General features: G+C 45.9%; 1 protein-coding gene across 9 annotated transcripts in view; it reads left to right on the forward strand.

Moving 5' to 3' along the window:
* Positions 1–20,000, forward strand: part of LOC127906792 (tumor necrosis factor receptor superfamily member 19L-like) — a 53,222-nt gene that overhangs the window by 2,073 nt on the left and 31,149 nt on the right. For all 9 annotated transcript variants that reach the window (XM_052460425.1, XM_052460504.1, XM_052460193.1 and 6 more), the window contains exons 2-6: positions 9,410–9,484; positions 9,596–9,688; positions 14,943–15,127; positions 18,252–18,301; positions 18,447–18,734. In XM_052460425.1, coding sequence (XP_052316385.1) covers positions 9,443–9,484; positions 9,596–9,688; positions 14,943–15,127; positions 18,252–18,301; positions 18,447–18,734 — 658 coding nt within the window. In that variant the 5' untranslated portion in view covers positions 9,410–9,442. The remainder of the gene's footprint in view (positions 1–9,409; positions 9,485–9,595; positions 9,689–14,942; positions 15,128–18,251; positions 18,302–18,446; positions 18,735–20,000) is intronic.

A 20,000-nucleotide genomic window follows, 5' to 3' on the forward strand; every position in this document is an offset into this window, starting at 1 on the left:
GTGTGTTATCTTCCCATGCTACAGGTGTGTTATCTTCCCATGCTACAGGTGTGTTATCTTCCCATGCTACAGGTGTGTTATCTTCCCATGCTACAGGTGTGTTATCTTCCCATGCTACAGGTGTGTTATCTTCCCATGCTACAGGTGTGTTATCTTCCCATGCTACAGGTGTGTTATCTTCCCATGCTACAGGTGTGTTATCTTCCCATGCTACAGGTGTGTTATCTTCCCATGCTACAGGTGTGTTATCTTCCCATGCTACAGGTGTGTTATCTTCCCATGCTACAGGTGTGTTATCTTCCCATGCTACAGGTGTGTTATCTTCCCATGCTGCAGGTGTGTTATCTTCCCATGCTGCAGGTGTGTTATCTTCCCATGCTGCAGGTGTGTTATCTTCCCATGCTGCAGGTGTGTTATCTTCCCATGCTACAGGTGTGTTATCTTCCCATGCTACAGGTGTGTTATCTTCCCATGCTACAGGTGTGTTATCTTCCCATGCTACAGGTGTGTTATCTTCCCATGCTACAGGTGTGTTATCTTCCCATGCTACAGGTGTGTTATCTTCCCATGCTACAGGTGTGTTATCTATCTGGTGTGTTATCTTCCCATGCTACAGGTGTGTTATCTTCCCATGCTACAGGTGTGTTATCTTCCCATGCTACAGGTGTGTTATCTTCCCATGCTACAGGTGTGTTATCTTCCCATGCTGCAGGTGTGTTATCTTCCCATGCTGCAGGTGTGTTATCTTCCCATGCTGCAGGTGTGTTATCTTCCCATGCTACAGGTGTGTTATCTTCCCATGCTACAGGTGTGTTATCTTCCCATGCTACAGGTGTGTTATCTTCCCATGCTACAGGTGTGTTATCTTCCCATGCTACAGGTGTGTTATCTTCCCATGCTACAGGTGTGTTATCTTCCCATGCTACAGGTGTGTTATCTTCCCATGCTACAGGTGTGTTATCTTCCCATGCTACAGGTGTGTTATCTTCCCATGCTACAGGTGTGTTATCTTCCCATGCTACAGGTGTGTTATCTTCCCATGCTACAGGTGTGTTATCTTCCCATGCTACAGGTGTGTTATCTTCCCATGCTACAGGTGTGTTATCTTCCCATGCTACAGGTGTGTTATCTTCCCATGCTACAGGTGTGTTATCTTCCCATGCTACAGGTGTGTTATCTTCCCATGCTACAGGTGTGTTATCTTCCCATGCTACAGGTGTGTTATCTTCCCATGCTACAGGTGTGTTATCTTCCCATGCTACAGGTGTGTTATCTTCCCATGCTACAGGTGTGTTATCTTCCCATGCTACAGGTGTGTTATCTTCCCATGCTACAGGTGTGTTATCTTCCCATGCTTCCCATGCAGGTGTGTTATCTTCCCATGCTACAGGTGTGTTATCTTCCCATGCTACAGGTGTGTTATCTTCCCATGCTACAGGTGTGTTATCTTCCCATGCTACAGGTGTGTTATCTTCCCATGCTACAGGTGTGTTATCTTCCCATGCTACAGGTGTGTTATCTTCCCATGCTACAGGTGTGTTATCTTCCCATGCTACAGGTGTGTTATCTTCCCATGCTACAGGTGTGTTATCTTCCCATGCTACAGGTGTGTTATCTTCCCATGCTACAGGTGTGTTATCTTCCCATGCTACAGGTGTGTTATCTTCCCATGCTGCAGGTGTGTTATCTTCCCATGCTACAGGTGTGTTATCTTCCCATGCTACAGGTGTGTTATCTTCCCATGCTACAGGTGTGTTATCTTCCCATGCTACAGGTGTGTTATCTTCCCATGCTACAGGTGTGTTATCTTCCCATGCTACAGGTGTGTTATCTTCCCATGCTACAGGTGTGTTATCTTCCCATGCTACAGGTGTGTTATCTTCCCATGCTACAGGTGTGTTATCTTCCCATGCTACAGGTGTGTTATCTTCCCATGCTACAGGTGTGTTATCTTCCCATGCTACAGGTGTGTTATCTTCCCATGCTACAGGTGTGTTATCTTCCCATGCTACAGGTGTGTTATCTTCCCATGCTACAGGTGTGTTATCTTCCCATGCTACAGGTGTGTTATCTTCCCATGCTACAGGTGTGTTATCTTCCCATGCTACAGGTGTGTTATCTTCCCATGTTACAGGTGTGTTATCTTCCCATGCTACAGGTGTGTTATCTTCCCATGCTACAGGTGTGTTATCTTCCCATGCTACAGGTGTGTTATCTTCCCATGCTACAGGTGTGTTATCTTCCCATGCTACAGGTGTGTTATCTTCCCATGCTACAGGTGTGTTATCTTCCCATGCTACAGGTGTGTTATCTTCCCATGCTACAGGTGTGTTATCTTCCCATGCTGCAGGTGTGTTATCTTCCCATGCTGCAGGTGTGTTATCTTCCCATGCTACAGGTGTGTTATCTTCCCATGCTACAGGTGTGTTATCTTCCCATGCTACAGGTGTGTTATCTTCCCATGCTACAGGTGTGTTATCTTCCCATGCTGCAGGTGTGTTATCTTCCCATGCTACAGGTGTGTTATCTTCCCATGCTACAGGTGTGTTATCTTCCCATGCTACAGGTGTGTTATCTTCCCATGCTACAGGTGTGTTATCTTCCCATGCTACAGGTGTGTTATCTTCCCATGCTACAGGTGTGTTATCTTCCCATGCTGCAGGTGTGTTATCTTCCCATGCTACAGGTGTGTTATCTTCCCATGCTACAGGTGTGTTATCTTCCCATGCTACAGGTGTGTTATCTTCCCATGCTACAGGTGTGTTATCTTCCCATGCTACAGGTGTGTTATCTTCCCATGCTACAGGTGTGTTATCTTCCCATGCTACAGGTGTGTTATCTTCCCATGCTACAGGTGTGTTATCTTCCCATGCTACAGGTGTGTTATCTTCCCATGCTACAGGTGTGTTATCTTCCCATGCTGCAGGTGTGTTATCTTCCCATGCTACAGGTGTGTTATCTTCCCATGCTACAGGTGTGTTATCTTCCCATGCTACAGGTGTGTTATCTTCCCATGCTACAGGTGTGTTATCTTCCCATGCTACAGGTGTGTTATCTTCCCATGCTACAGGTGTGTTATCTTCCCATGCTACAGGTGTGTTATCTTCCCATGCTACAGGTGTGTTATCTTCCCATGCTACAGGTGTGTTATCTTCCCATGCTACAGGTGTGTTATCTTCCCATGCTACAGGTGTGTTATCTTCCCATGCTACAGGTGTGTTATCTTCCCATGCTGCAGGTGTGTTATCTTCCCATGCTACAGGTGTGTTATCTTCCCATGCTACAGGTGTTGTGGTGATGGTGTAATATGCATCTCTCTTACAGAAGTCTAATCATCTGTAATCTAATAGACAGTTGAGATTCACAGAGCTCAGTTGGTATAGCAACGGCAGGATAGTGTGTTTGATTCCCAGGACCACCCGAACATAAACTGTGTGTATCAATGACTCTAAGTCTCTTTGGATAAAAGCCTCTTAAATGGCATATTACTATTTCTTGTTTGGCGCTGTTTATTGTGTGTGTGTGTATGTGTGTGCGTGTGGGCGTGTACGTACGTGTGTGTGTGTGTGTGTGTGTGTGTGTGTGTGTGTGTGTGTGTGTGTGTGTGTGTGTGTGTGTGTGTGTGTGTGTGGCGTGTGTGTGTGTGTGTGTGTGTGTGTGTGTGTGTGTGTGTGTGTGTGTGTGTGTGGGGTGGCAGGTAGCCGAGCAGTTAAGAGCTTTGGACCTGTCTCTGCTATCAGCTCAGTAAACCCCTGTGTGTCTGACCTGTCTCTGCTATCAGCTCAGTAAACCCCTGTGTGTCTGACCTGTCTCTGCTATCAGCTCAGTAAACCCCTGTGTGTCTGACCTGTCTCTGCTATCAGCTTAGTAAACCCCTGTGTGTCTGACCTGTCTCTGCTATCAGCTCAGTAAACCCCTGTGTGTCTGACCTGTCTCTGCTATCAGCTTAGTAAACCCCTGTGTGTCTGACCTGTCTCTGCTATCAGCTCAGTAAACCCCTGTGTGTCTGACCTGTCTCTGCTATCAGCTTAGTAAACCCCTGTGTGTCTGACCTGTCTCTGCTATCAGCTCAGTAAACCCCTGTGTGTCTGACCTGTCGCTGCTATCAGCTTAGTAAACCCCTGTGTGTCTGACCTGTCTCTGCTATCAGCTCAGTATATCTGACCTGTCTCTGCTATCAGCTCAGTAAACCCCTGTGTGTCTGACCTGTCTCTGCTATCAGCTCAGTATATCTGACCTGTCTCTGCTATCAGCTCAGTAAACCCCTGTGTGTCTGACCTGTCTCTGCTATCAGCTTAGTAAACCCCTGTGTGTCTGACCTGTCTCTGCTATCAGCTCAGTAAACCCCTGTGTGTCTGACCTGTCTCTGCTATCAGCTTAGTAAACCCCTGTGTGTCTGACCTGTCTCTGCTATCAGCTCAGTAAACCCCTGTGTGTCTAACCTGTCTCTGCTATCAGCTCAGTATATCTGACCTGTCTCTGCTATCAGCTCAGTAAACCCCTGTGTGTCTAACCTGTCTCTGCTATCAGCTCAGTATATCTGACCTGTCTCTGCTATCAGCTCAGTAAACCCCTGTGTGTCTGACCTGTCTCTGCTATCAGCTCAGTATATCTGACCTGTCTCTGCTATCAGCTTAGTAAACCCCTGTGTGTCTAACCTGTCTTTGCTATCAGCTCAGTATATCTGACATGTCTCTGCTATCAGCTCAGTAAACCCCTGTGTGTCTGACATGTCTCTGCTATCAGCTCAGTAAACCCCTATGTGTCTGACCTGTGTCCACTGTCCATGAACTCTGTCTGTTACATCTAAATACTATTTACCAGCCAGTGCCTGTCTCTCAGTCAACGTTGTGACAGTATGTGTCATGTTGAGTTGTCACTGTAATGATTCAGGCGTGTGTCATGTTGAGTTGTCACTGTAATGATTCAGGCGTGTGTCATGTTGAGTTGACACTAATGATTCAGGCATGTGTCATGTTGAGTTGTCACTGTAATGATTCAGGTGTGTGTCATGTTGAGTTGACACTGTAATGATTCAGGCGTGTGTCATGTTGAGTTGACACTGTAATGATTCAGGCGTGTGTCATGTTGAGTTGACACTAATGATTCAGGCGTGTGTCATGTTGAGTTGACACTGTAATGATTCAGGCGTGTGTCATGTTGAGTTGACACTGTAATGATTCAGGCGTGTGTCATGTTGAGTTGACACTGTAATGATTCAGGCGTGTGTCATGTTGAGTTGACACTGTAATGATTCAGGCGTGTGTCATGTTGAGTTGACACTGTAATGATTCAGGTGTGTGTCATGTTGAGTTGACACTGTAATGATTCAGGCGTGTGTCATGTTGAGTTGTCACTGTAATGATTCAGGCGTGTGTCATGTTGAGTTGACACTGTAATGATTCAGGCGTGTGCCATGTTGAGTTGTCACTGTAATGATTCAGGCGTGTGTCATGTTGAGTTGTCACTAATGATTCAGGCGTGTGCCATGTTGAGTGTCACTAATGATTCAGTTGTCACTAATGATTCAGGCGTGTGCCATGTTGAGTTGTCACTAATGATTCAGGCGTGTGTCATGTTGAGTTGACACTAATGATTCAGGCGTGTGTCATGTTGAGTTGACACTAATGATTCAGGCGTGTGTCATGTTGAGTTGACACTAATGATTCAGGCGTGTGTCATGTTGAGTTGTCACTAATGATTCAGGCGTGTGTCATGTTGAGTTGTCACTAATGATTCAGGCGTGTGTCATGTTGAGTTGACACTAATGATTCAGGCGTGTGTCATGTTGAGTTGACACTAATGATTCAGGCGTGTGTCATGTTGAGTTGTCACTAATGATTCAGGCGTGTGTCATGTTGAGTTGTCACTAATGATTCAGGCGTGTGTCATGTTGAGTTGACACTGTAATGATTCAGGCGTGTGTCATGTTGAGTTGACATTGTAATGATTCAGGCGTGTGTCATGTTGAGTTGACACTGTAATGATTCAGGCGTGTGTCATGTTGAGTTGACACTAATGATTCAGGCGTGTGTCATGTTGAGTTGACACTGTAATGATTCAGGCGTGTGTCATGTTGAGTTGACACTAATGTTTCAGGCGTGTGTCATGTTGAGTTGTCACTAATGATTCAGGCGTGTGTCATGTTGAGTTGACACTGTAATGATTCAGGCGTGTGTCATGTTGAGTTGACACTAATGATTCAGGCGTGTGTCATGTTGAGTTGACACTGTAATGATTCAGGCGTGTGTCATGTTGAGTTGACACTAATGATTCAGGCGTGTGTCATGTTGAGTTGTCACTAATGATTCAGGCGTGTGTCATGTTGAGTTGTCACTAATGATTCAGGCGTGTGTCATGTTGAGTTGACACTGTAATGATTCAGGCGTGTGTCATGTTGAGTTGTCACTAATGATTCAGGCGTGTGTCATGTTGAGTTGACACTGTAATGATTCAGGCGTGTGTCATGTTGAGTTGACACTAATGATTCAGGCGTGTGTCATGTTGAGTTGTCACTAATGATTCAGGCGTGTGTCATGTTGAGTTGACACTGTAATGATTCAGGCGTGTGTCATGTTGAGTTGTCACTAATGATTCAGGCGTGTGTCATGTTGAGTTGACACTGTAATGATTCAGGCGTGTGTCATGTTGAGTTGTCACTGTAATGATTCAGGCGTGTGTCATGTTGAGTTGTCACTAATGATTCAGGCGTGTGTCATGTTGAGTTGTCACTGTAATGATTCAGGCGTGTGTCATGTTGAGTTGTCACTGTAATGATTCAGGCGTGTGTCATGTTGAGTTGTCACTGTAATGATTCAGGCGTGTGTCATGTTGAGTTGTCACTAATGATTCAGGCGTGTGTCATGTTGAGTTGACACTGTAATGATTCAGGCGTGTGTCATGTTGAGTTGTCACTAATGATTCAGGCGTGTGTCATGTTGAGTTGTCACTAATGATTCAGGCGTGTGTCATGTGGTTGCTGGAGGATTGTAATGTAATCAGAGGTTCTTTATCTCTTCAGGCAAAACCATACTTTTTTATTTTAAATGACATTTTCTCCCTGACTATAGCTCACCTGTTGTCCCATGATCCTCTCTGTTCTACCTGGCTGCCTGTAGCTCACCTGTTGTCCCATGATCCTCTCTGTTCTACCTTGCTGCCTGTAGCTCACCAGTTGCTCCATGATCCTATCTGTTCTACCTGGCTGCCTGTATCTCACCTGTTGTCCCATGATCCTCTCTGTTCTACCTGGCTGCCTGTATCTCACCTGTTGTCCCATGATCCTCTCTGTTCTACCTGGCTGCCTGTATCTCACCTGTTGTCCCATGGTCCTCTCTGTTCTACCTGGCTGCCTGTAGCTCACCTGTTGTCCCATGATCCTCTCTGTTCTACCTTGCTGCCTGTAGCTCACCAGTTGCTCCATGATCCTCTCTGTTCTACCTGGCTGCCTGTATCTCACCTGTTGTCCCATGATCCTCTCTGTTCTACCTGGCTGCCTGTATCTCACCTGTTGTCCCATGATCCTCTCTGTTCTACCTGGCTGCCTGTATTCTCACCTGTTGTCCCATGATCCTCTCTGTTCTACCTGGCTGCCTGTATCTCACCTGTTGTCCCATGATCCTCTCTGTTCTACCTGGCTGCCTGTAGCTCACCTGTTGTCCCATGATCCTCTCTGTTCTACCTGGCTGCCTGTATCTCACCTGTTGTCCCATGATCCTCTCTGTTCTACCTGGCTGCCTGTAGCTCACCTGTTGTCCCATGATCCTCTCTGTTCTACCTGGCTGCCTGTAGCTCACCTGTTGTCCCATGATCCTCTCTGTTCTACCTGGCTGCCTGTATCTCACCTGTTGTCCCATGATCCTCTCTGTTCTACCTGGCTGCCTGTAGCTCACCTGTTGTCCCATGATCCTCTCTGTTCTAACTGGCTGCCTGTATCTCACCTGTTGTCCCATGATCCTCTCTGTTCTACCTGGCTGCCTGTAGCTCACCTGTTGTCCCATGATCCTCTCTGTTCTACCTGGCTGCCTGTAGCTCACCTGTTGTCCCATGATCCTCTCTGTTCTACCTGGCTGCCTGTAGCTCACCTGTTGTCCCATGATCCTCTCTGTTCTACCTGGCTGCCTGTAGCTCACCTGTTGTCCCATGATCCTCTCTGTTCTACCTGGATGCTTGTAGCTCACCTGTTGTCCCATGATCCTCTCTGTTCTACCTTGCTGCCTGTAGCTCACCAGTTGTCCCATGATCCTCTCTGTTCTACCTGGCTGCCTGTAGCTCACCTGTTGTCCCATGATCCTCTCTGTTCTACCTGGCTGCCTGTAGCTCACCTGTTGTCCCATGATCCTCTCTGTTCTACCTGGATGCTTGTAGCTCACCTGTTGTCCCATGATCCTCTCTGTTCTACCTGGCTGCCTGTAGCTCACCTGTTGTCCCATGATCCTCTCTGTTCTACCTGGCTGCCTGTAGCTCACCTGTTGTCCCATGATCCTCTCTGTTCTACCTGGATGCTTGTAGCTCACCTGTTGTCCCATGATCCTCTCTGTTCTACCTTGCTGCCTGTATCTCACCTGTTGTCCCATGATCCTCTCTGTTCTACCTGGCTGCCTGTAGCTCACCTGTTGTCCCATGATCCTCTCTGTTCTAACTGGCTGCCTGTATCTCACCTGTTGTCCCATGATCCTCTCTGTTCTACCTGGCTGCCTGTAGCTCACCTGTTGTCCCATGATCCTCTCTGTTCTACCTGGCTGCCTGTAGCTCACCTGTTGTCCCATGATCCTCTCTGTTCTACCTGGCTGCCTGTAGCTCACCTGTTGTCCCATGATCCTCTCTGTTCTACCTGGCTGCCTGTAGCTCACCTGTTGTCCCATGATCCTCTCTGTTCTACCTGGATGCTTGTAGCTCACCTGTTGTCCCATGATCCTCTCTGTTCTACCTTGCTGCCTGTAGCTCACCAGTTGTCCCATGATCCTCTCTGTTCTACCTGGCTGCCTGTAGCTCACCTGTTGTCCCATGATCCTCTCTGTTCTACCTGGCTGCCTGTAGCTCACCTGTTGTCCCATGATCCTCTCTGTTCTACCTGGATGCTTGTAGCTCACCTGTTGTCCCATGATCCTCTCTGTTCTACCTGGCTGCCTGTAGCTCACCTGTTGTCCCATGATCCTCTCTGTTCTACCTGGCTGCCTGTAGCTCACCTGTTGTCCCATGATCCTCTCTGTTCTACCTGGATGCTTGTAGCTCACCTGTTGTCCCATGATCCTCTCTGTTCTACCTTGCTGCCTGTATCTCACCTGTTGTCCCATGATCCTCTCTGTTCTACCTGGATGCTTGTAGCTCACCTGTTGTCCCATGATCCTCTCTGTTCTACCTTGCTGCCTGTAGCTCACCTGTTGTCCCATGATCCCCTCTGTTCTAGGTCATATGTTCAGAGAAGAATACCTGGAAGAAGATGAGGAACCACCTTTGCTGCTCAGCTCTTGTCCTTCTCACGGTACGTTTCTTTGTGTGTGTGTGTTTGTGTGTGTGTGTGTGTGTGTATGTGAGAGAGACGTGTGTGTGTGTGTCTAATTATTTGAGTCACTAATCTGAGTGTGTATTCCAGGTGTTTTGCTCTGGAGGGACTGTAGCCGTGCAGTGTCCCTGGGGGGAGGGGTGTGTGTGTCTGCGGTGCCCCAGTGGCCAGGAGCCAATCAAGGTAGGACAGAAGCTCCCTAACTCACCTCTCATTACCCTGTCATCCTAACTCACCTCTCATTACCCTGTCATCCTAACTCACCTCTCATTACACTGTCATCCTAACTCACCTCTCATTACCCTGTCATCCTAACTCACCTCTCATTACCCTGTCATCCTAACTCACCTCTCATTTCCCTGTCATCCTAACTCACCTCTCATTACCCTGTCATCCTAACTCACCTCTCATTACCCTGTCATCCTAACTCACCTCTCATTACCCTGTCATCCTAACTCACCTCTCATTACCCTGTCATCCTAACTCACCTCTCATTACCCTGTCATCCTAACTCACCTCTCATTACCCTGTCATCCTAACTCACCTCTCATTACCCTGTCATCCTAACTCACCTCTCATTACCCTGTCATCCTAACTCACCTCTCATTTCCCTGTCATCCTAACTCACCTCTCATTACCCTGTCATCCTAACTCACCTCTCATTACCCAGTCATCCTAACTCACCTCTCATTACCCTGTCATCCTAACTCACCTCTCATTACCCTGTCATCCTAACTCACCTCTCATTACCCTGTCATCCTAACTCACCTCTCATTACCCTGTCATCCTAACTCACCTCTCATTACCCTGTCATCCTAACTCACCTCTCATTACCCTGTCATCCTAACTCACCTCTCATTACCCTGTCATCCTAACTCACCTCTCATTACCCTGTCATCCTAACTCACCTCTCATTTCCCTGTCATCCTAACTCACCTCTCATTACCCTGTCATCCTAACTCACCTCTCATTACCCAGTCATCATAACTCACCTCTCATTACCCTGTCATCCCTACTCACCTCTCATTACCCAGTCATCCTAACTCACCTCTCATTACCCTGTCATCCTAACTCACCTCTCATTACCCTGTCATCCTAACTCACCTCTCATTACCCTGTCATCCTAACTCACCTCTCATTACCCAGTCATCCTAACTCACCTCTCATTACCCTGTCATCCTAACTCACCTCTCATTACCCTGTCATCCTAACTCACCTCTCATTACCCTGTCATCCTAACTCACCTCTCATTACCCTGTCATCCTAACTCACCTCTCATTACCCTGTCATCCTAACTCACCTCTCATTACCCTGTCATCCTAACTCACCTCTCATTACCCTGTCATCCTAACTCACCTCTCATTACCCTGTCATCCTAACTCACCTCTCATTACCCTGTCATCCTAACTCACCTCTCATTACCCTGTCATCCTAACTCACCTCTCATTACCCTGTCATCCTAACTCACCTCTCATTAAATCAAATAAAATGTACTTATGTAGCCCTTACATCAGCTGATATCTCAAAGTGCTGTACAGAAACCCAGCCTAAAACCCCAAACAGCAAGCAATGCAGGTGTAGAAGCACGGTGGCTAGGAAAAACTCCCTAGAAAGGCCAAAACCTAGGAAGAAACCTAGAGAGGATCCAGGCTATGAGGGGTGGCCAGTCCTCTTCTGGGTGTGCCGGGTGGAGATTATAACAGAACATGGCCCAAGATGTTCAAATGTTCATAAATGACCAGCTGGGTCAAATAATAATAGTCACAGTGGTTGTAGAGGGTGCAACAAGTCAGCACCTCAGGAGTAAATGTCAGTTGGCTTTTCATAGCCGATCATTGAGAGTATCTCTATCGCTCCTGCTGTCTCTAGAGAGTTGAAAACAGCAGGTCTGAGACAGGTAGCACGTCCGGTGAACAGGTCAGGGTTCCATACCCGCAGGCAGAACAGTTGAAACTGGAGCAGCAGCACGGCCAGGTGGACTGGGGACAGCAAGGAGTCATCATGCCAGGTAGTCCTGGGGCATGGTCCTAGGGCTCAGGTCCTCCGAGAGAGAGAAAGAAAGAGAGAATTAGAGAGAGCATACTTAAATTCACACAGGACACCTGATAAGACAGGAGAAATACTCCAGATATAACAAACTGACAAGCCCACATTAACTACTGCAGCATAAATACTGGAGGCTGAGACAGGAGGGGTCAGGATACACTGTGGCCCCATCCGATGGACAGGGCCAAACAGGCAGGATGTAACCCCACCCACTTTGTCAAAGCACAGCCCCCACACCACTGGAGGGATATCTTCAACCACCAACTTACCATCCTGAGACAAGGCCGAGTATAGCCCACAAAGATCTCCGCCACGGCACAACCCAAGGGGGGGGTGCCAACCCAGGCAGGAAGATCATGTCAGTGACTCAATCCGCTCAAGTGACACACCCCTCCTAGGGACGGTATGGAAGAGCACCAGTAAGCCAGTGACTCAGCCCCTGTAATAGGGTTAGAGGCAGAGAATCCCAGTAGAAAGAGGGGAACTGGCCAGGCAGAGACAGCAAGGGCGGTTTATTGCTTCAGAGCCTTTCCGTTCACCTTCCCACTCCTGGGCCAGACTACACTCAATCATATGACCCACCGAAGAGATGAGTCTTCAGTAAAGACTTAAAGGTTGAGACCGAGTTTGCGTCTCTTACATGGGTAGGCAGACCATTCCATAAAATTGGAGCTCTATAGGAGAAAGCCCTGCCTCCAGCTGTTTGCTTAGACATTCTAGGGACAATTAGGAAGCCTGCGTCTTGTGACCGTAGCGTACATGTAGGAATGTTCGGCAGGACCAAATCGCAAAGATAGGTAGGAGCAAGCCCATGTAATGCTTTGTAGGTTAGCAGTAAAACCTTGACATCAGCCCTGGCCTTAACAGAATGCCAGTGTAGGGAGGCTAGCACTGGGGTAATATGATCACATTTTTTGGTTCTAGTCAGGATTCTAGCAGCCATATTTAGCACTAACTGAAGTTTATTTTGTGCTTTATCCGGGTAGCCGGAAAGTAAAGTAACAAAAACATGGATACATTTTTTCTGCATCATTTTTGGACAGAAAGTTTCTGATTTTTACAATGTTACATAGATGGAAAAAAGCTGTCCTTGAAACAGTCTTGATATGTTCGTCAAAAGAGAGATCAGGGTCCAGAGTAACGCTGAGGTCCTTCACAGTTTTATTTGAGACGACTGTACAACCATCAAGATTAATTGTCCGATTCAACAGAAGATCACTTTGTTTCTTGGGACCTAGAACAAGCATCTCTGTTTTGTCCGAGTTTAATAGTAGGACGTTTGCAGCCATCCACTTCCTTACAGTGGGGCAAGAAAGTATTTAGTCAGCCACCAATTGTGCAAGTTCTCCCACTTAAAAAGATGAGAGAGGCCTGTAATTTTCATCATAGGTACACTTCAACTATGACAGACAAAATGAGAAAAAAAATCCAGAAAATCACATTGTAGGATTTTTAATGAATTTATTTGCAAATTATGGTGGAAAATAAGTATTTGGTCAACTACAAACAAGCAAGATTTCTGGCTCTCACAGACCTGTAACTTCTTCTTTAAGAGGATCCTTTGTCCTTCACTCATTACCTGTATAAATGGCACCTGTTTGAACTTGTTGTCAGTATAAAAGACACCTGTCCACAACCTCAACCAGTCACACTCCAAACTCCACTATGGCCAAGACCAAAGAGCTGTCAAAGGACACCAGAAACAAAATTGTAGACCTGCACCAGACTGGGAAGACTGAATCTGCAATAGGTAAGCAGCTTGGTTTGAAGAAATCAACTGTGGGAGCAATTATTAGGAAATGGAAGACATACAAGACCACTGAAGATCTTCCTCGATCTGGGACTCCACGCAAGATCTCACCCACGTGGGGTCAAAATGATCACAAGAACGGTGAGCAAATTTCCCAGAATCACACGGGGGGACCTAGTGAATGACCTGCAGAGAGCTGGGACCAAAGTAACAAAGCCTACCATCAGTAACATACTACGCCGCCAGGGACTCAAATCCTGCAGTGCCAGACGTGTCCCCCTGCTTAAGCCAGTACATGTCCAGGCCCGTCTGAAGTTTGCTAGAGAGCATTTGGATGATCCAGAAGAAGATTGGGAGAATGTCATATGGTCAGATGAAACCAAAATATAAAAAACTCAACTGGTCGTGTTTGGAGGACAAAGAATGCTGAGTTGCATCCAAAGAACACCATACCTACTGTGAAGCATGGGGGTGGAAACATCATGCTTTGGGGCTGTTTTTCTGCAAAGGGACCAGGATGACTGATCCGTGTAAAGAAAAGAATGAATGGGGCCATATATCATGAGATTTTGAGTGAAAACCTCCTTCCATCATCAAGGGCATTGAAGATGAAACGTGGCTGGGTCTTTCAGCATGACAATGATCCCAAACACACTGCCCGGGCAACAAAGGAGTGGCTTCGTAAGAAGCATTTCAAGGTCCTGGAGTGGCCTAGCCAGTCTCCAGATCTCAACCCCATAGAACATCTTTGGAGGGAGTTGAAAGTCTGTGTTACCCAGCAACAGCCCCAAAACATCACTGCTCTAGAGGAGATCTGCATGGAGGAATGGGCCAAAATACCAGCAACAGTGTGTGAAAACCTTGTGAAGACTTCCAGAAAACATTTGACCTCTGTCATTGCCAACAAAGGGTATACAACAAAGTATTGAGATACACTTTTGTTATTGACCAAATACTTATTTTACACCATAATTTGCAAATAAATTCATAAAAAATCCTACAATGTGATTTTCTGGGGGGAAAAAATCTCATTTTGTCTGTCATAGTTGAAGTGTACCTATGATGAAATTACAGGCCTCTCTCATCTTTCTAAGTGGGAGAACTTGCACAATTGGTGGCTGACTAAATACTTTTTTTGCCCCACTGTACATATATTATTTTTATATACAGCATACAGTATATTTATATATATTTATATATACAGTATATTATACATTTATATATATATATAAAGTATATTTATATATTTATATATATACAGTATATTTGTATATAAACAGTATATATATATATACAGTATATTTGTATATATACAGTATATTTATTTATATACATATATATATATATACATTACCTACTTTTCGGTTTCATATGAAATTGTGCAAAGATATATATATACTGTATATATACTGTATATATATATACAGTATATGTCTTTGCACAATTTCATATGAAACCGAAAAATAGGTAATGTATGTATATATATATGTATAAAAATAGGTAATGTATGTTAGTTCCCAGAACGGCAGTGTTAGTCATTTTGGACCGTCTTATTGAACACAGAACAACTGTAGTGTATCTGTGTAATTACAGTGGTTCATCTACTCTGTTCGGAGATGTAAAGATGTTTTCTCCTGCCAGGCTTGTGGGCAGGTCAAGGGACCAGGCGAGGTGGTGCAATGTCAGTCTTGTCCAGCAGGCACGTTTTCAGATGGCTATGACTCTGATCAATGTCGCCCACACTCCTCCTGCGGGGTCCTCAACAAAATGGTGGTAACCTCTGGTACATCACACTCTGATGCTGTCTGTGGAGACTGTCTGTCTGGGTATGTATCCCCGTAACGACCCTCTCCCTGTTCCTCAATATGAGGACCCCATAACTACCCTCTCCCTGTTCCTCAATATGAGGAGACTATTGCTACCCTCTCCCTGTTCCTCAATATGAGGACCCCATAACTACCCTCACCCTGTATCTCAATATGAGGAGACTATAACTACCCTCTCCCTGTTCCTCAATATGAGGACCCCATAACTACCCTCTGCCCTGTTCCTCAATATGAGGACCCCATAACTACCCTCTGCCCTGTTCCTCAATATGAGGAGACCATAACTACCCTCTGCCCTGTTCCTCAATATGAGGAGACTATAACTACCCTCTCCCTGTTCCTCAATATGAGGAGACTATAACTACCCTCTCCCTGTTCCTCAATATGAGGAGACTATAACTACCCTCTCCCTGTATCTCAATATGAGGAGACTATAACTACCCTCTCCCTGTTCCTCAATATGAGGAGACCATAACTACCCTCTGCCCTGTTCCTCAATATGAGGAGACTATAACTACCCTCTCCCTGTTCCTCAATATGAGGACCCCATAACTACCCTCTCCCTGTTCCTCAATATGAGGACCCCATAACTACCCTCTGCCCTGTTCCTCAATATGAGGAGACCATAACTACCCTCTGCCCTGTTCCTCAATATGAGGAGACCATAACTACCCTCTGCCCTGTTCCTCAATATGAGGAGACTATAACTACCCTCTCCTGTTCCTCAATATGAGGACCCCATAACTACCCTCTCCCTGTTCCTCAATATGAGGACCCCATAACTACCCTCTGCCCTGTTCCTCAATATGAGGAGACTATAACTACCCTCTCCCTGTTCCTCAATATGAGGAGACTATAACTACCCTCTCCCTGTTCCTCAATATGAGGAGACTATAACTACCCTCTCCCTGTTCCTCAATATGAGGAGACTATAACTACCCTCTCCCTGTTCCTCAATATGAGGAGACTATAACGACCCTCTCCCTGTTCCTCAATATGAGGAGACTATAACTACCCTCTCCCTGTTCCTCAATATGAGGAGACTATAACTACCCTCTCCCTGTTCCTCAATATGAGGAGACTATAACTACCCTCTCCCTGTTCCTCAATATGAGGAGACTATAACGACCCTCTCCCTGTTCCTCAATATGAGGAGACTATAACTACCCTCTCCCTGTTCCTCAATATGAGGAGACTATAACTACCCTCTCCCTGTTCCTCAATATGAGGAGACTATAACTACCCTCTCCCTGTTCCTCAATATGAGGAGACTATAACGACCCTCTCCCTGTTCCTCAATATGAGGAGACTATAACTACCCTCTCCCTGTTCCTCAATATGAGGAGACTATAACTACCCTCTCCCTGTTCCTCAATATGAGGAGACTATAACTACCCTCTCCCTGTTCCTCAATATGAGGAGACTATAACTACCCTCTCCCTGTTCCTCAATATGAGGAGACTATAACTACCCTCTCCCTGTTCCTCAATATGAGGAGACTATAACTACCCTCTCCCTGTATCTCAATATGAGGAGACTATAACTACCCTCTCCCTGTTCCTCAATATGAGGAGACCATAACTACCCTCTGCCCTGTTCCTCAATATGAGGAGACTATAACTACCCTCTCCCTGTTCCTCAATATGAGGACCCCATAACTACCCTCTCCCTGTTCCTCAATATGAGGACCCCATAACTACCCTCTGCCCTGTTCCTCAATATGAGGAGACCATAACTACCCTCTGCCCTGTTCCTCAATATGAGGAGACCATAACTACCCTCTGCCCTGTTCCTCAATATGAGGAGACTATAACTACCCTCTCCCTGTTCCTCAATATGAGGACCCCATAACTACCCTCTCCCTGTTCCTCAATATGAGTACCCCATAACTACCCTCTGCCCTGTTCCTCAATATGAGGAGACTATAACTACCCTCTCCCTGTTCCTCAATATGAGGAGACTATAACTACCCTCTCCCTGTTCCTCAATATGAGGAGACTATAACTACCCTCTCCCTGTTCCTCAATATGAGGAGACTATAACTACCCTCTCCCTGTTCCTCAATATGAGGAGACTATAACGACCCTCTCCCTGTTCCTCAATATGAGGAGACTATAACTACCCTCTCCCTGTTCCTCAATATGAGGAGACTATAACTACCCTCTCCCTGTTCCTCAATATGAGGAGACTATAACTACCCTCTCCCTGTTCCTCAATATGAGGAGACTATAACGACCCTCTCCCTGTTCCTCAATATGAGGAGACTATAACTACCCTCTCCCTGTTCCTCAATATGAGGAGACTATAACTACCCTCTCCCTGTTCCTCAATATGAGGAGACGATAACTACCCTCTCCCTGTTCCTCAATATGAGGAGACTATAACTACCCTCTCCCTGTTCCTCAATATGAGGAGACTATAACTACCCTCACCCTGTTCCTCAATATGAGGAGACTATAACGACCCTCTCCCTGTTCCTCAATATGAGGAGACTATAACGACCCTCTCCCTGTTCCTCAATATGAGGAGACTATAACTACCCTCTCCCTGTATCTCAATATGAGGAGACGATAACTACCCTCTCCCTGTTCCTCAATATGAGGAGACTATAACTACCCTCTCCCTGTTCCTCAATATGAGGAGACTATAACTACCCTCTCCCTGTTCCTCAATATGAGGACCCCATAACTACCCTCTCCCTGTTCCTCAATATGAGGAGACTATAACTACCCTCTCCCTGTTCCTCAATATGAGGACCCCATAACTACCCTCTCCCTGTTCCTCAATATGAGGAGACTATAACTACCCTCTCCCTGTTCCTCAATATGAGGAGACTATAACTACCCTCTCCCTGTATCTCAATATGAGGACCCCATAACTACCCTCTCCCTGTTCCTCAATATGAGGACCCCATAACTACCCTCTCCCTGTTCCTCAATATGAGGAGACGATAACTACCCTCTCCCTGTGTATCTCAATATATACCAAACAAGTGGAACAAGCATGTTTTTTCTTCCTAAAAATGTAATGATTAAAATGTAAATATAACATGGGACCAATAAATTAATACACTGCTATGATAACATGGTATTGTTGTGATATTAATATTGTTTGGTGCCTCTAGGTTCCACCCCACTGCTGGGAGGTCAGCCTCCACCCTGGTCTGTGTGAGAGGTGAGTGTGGGCAGAAACAATATCACACCAGCACATAGTCAACCACTGTGATTATGTTTCCACCGGTGGAATAATGGTTTTAACAGGGTCATATTCTCTCTCTTCCTCATGTCTCTGTTTCTCTTTGTCCTTCCCAAAACCCTAGCCCCCCCTTATCTCTCCCCAGCCCCCCCGGCCCAGTCTACCCACGTGCGTGCAGTGCGTACGGTAGGTAAGGGTTTGGCGGGAAGTGGCGGCCTGTCGGTGAACGGTACGGCAGTGCGGAACCCGGAGGAGAAGAGTACAGAGTATGCCGTGTTCGTCCTGGTGCCAATCTTCTGTGTGATGGGACTCCTGGGGATCCTCATCTGTAATATCCTCAAGAAGAAAGGATACCACTGCACTGCTGAGAAGGAGGGAGGAGACGAGGAGAATGCCACACCACAGAAAGAGGGTGAGAGAGACACGAGAGACAGAGAGTTAGGGAGAGAGAGAAAGAGAGACAGAGAGTTAGGGAGAGAGAGAAAGAGAGTTAGGGAGAGAGAGAAAGAAAGACAGTTAGGGAGAGAGAGAAAGAGAGACAGAGAGTTAGGGAGAGAGAGAGAGAGAGACAGAGAGTTAGGGAGAGAGAGAAAGAGAGACAGAGAGTTAGGGTGAGAGAGAAAGAGAGACAGAGAGTTAGGGAGAGAGAGACAGAGAGTTAGGGAGAGAGAGAAAGAGAGAAAGAGAGACAGAGAGTTAGGGTGAGAGAGACACGAGAGAGTTTAATATAACAAACCTTTGGTTTTCAGATGTAAGAATGTTTTTTATACCTCCTCCTCACCTTAAGTTATATTGACATGTCTTGGCCTTTCACCTTTCACCTTCCTAAATCCACATGTCTAGTAGGATCAAGATAATCCTGAAAAACTGTCCTAATCACTACATTTATATATATATATATATATATATATATATATATATATATATATATATATATATATATATATATATATATATATATATATATATATATATATGCCATTTGAGTTAAAAGAAAAGTTCAAATCGACATTCAAGCCTGATTGGATGACCAAATCCTTATCCCTATCCGGAGAATCACAATCAGATGTGACAGTTTTGAAAACCCCCGATTCTAACATTTAATCCTATCCGATTGCTGAAATCTTCCCAGTTAACATTTGAAATCTGTCCCTGGACAGTAAACCTGAATGGTCAGACTCACTGTTTCAGATCTGACAGATTTACACGTAAAGGGGATACACAGGGGCGTCACACGTCCTGTCACACACTGGGAAGCAGGTCTCTTCCGAACACAAGGAGGCTCCTGAATAAGCTGATATCTCTCTAAGGGCAGTGATGTAGATCCTCTGATACAGACAATAGCTACACCTCTCAATATCACAGGGCACAAACAAATCCCATTTTTCTTTCAGCCCTTTTCATAGACAGTAGTCATGTTAGACTATAAGCCATGTAATGAGGGTGTGGTGGGGGGAGCTAATAACTCTGACGCAAAGGGAACGGTACACATTCTAATCCCCTTAAGATGAGATGGAATTCCATAACACACACACGCACACACGCACGCACACGCACACACACACCACACACACACACACGCACGCACGCACGCACGCACACACACACACACACACACGCACACGCACACGCACACGCACACGCACACACACACACACACACGCACGCACGCACGCAC

Source organism: Oncorhynchus keta, chromosome 1 (genome assembly GCF_023373465.1).
Source record: "Oncorhynchus keta strain PuntledgeMale-10-30-2019 chromosome 1, Oket_V2, whole genome shotgun sequence".
Classification (NCBI taxonomy): domain Eukaryota; kingdom Metazoa; phylum Chordata; class Actinopteri; order Salmoniformes; family Salmonidae; genus Oncorhynchus; species Oncorhynchus keta.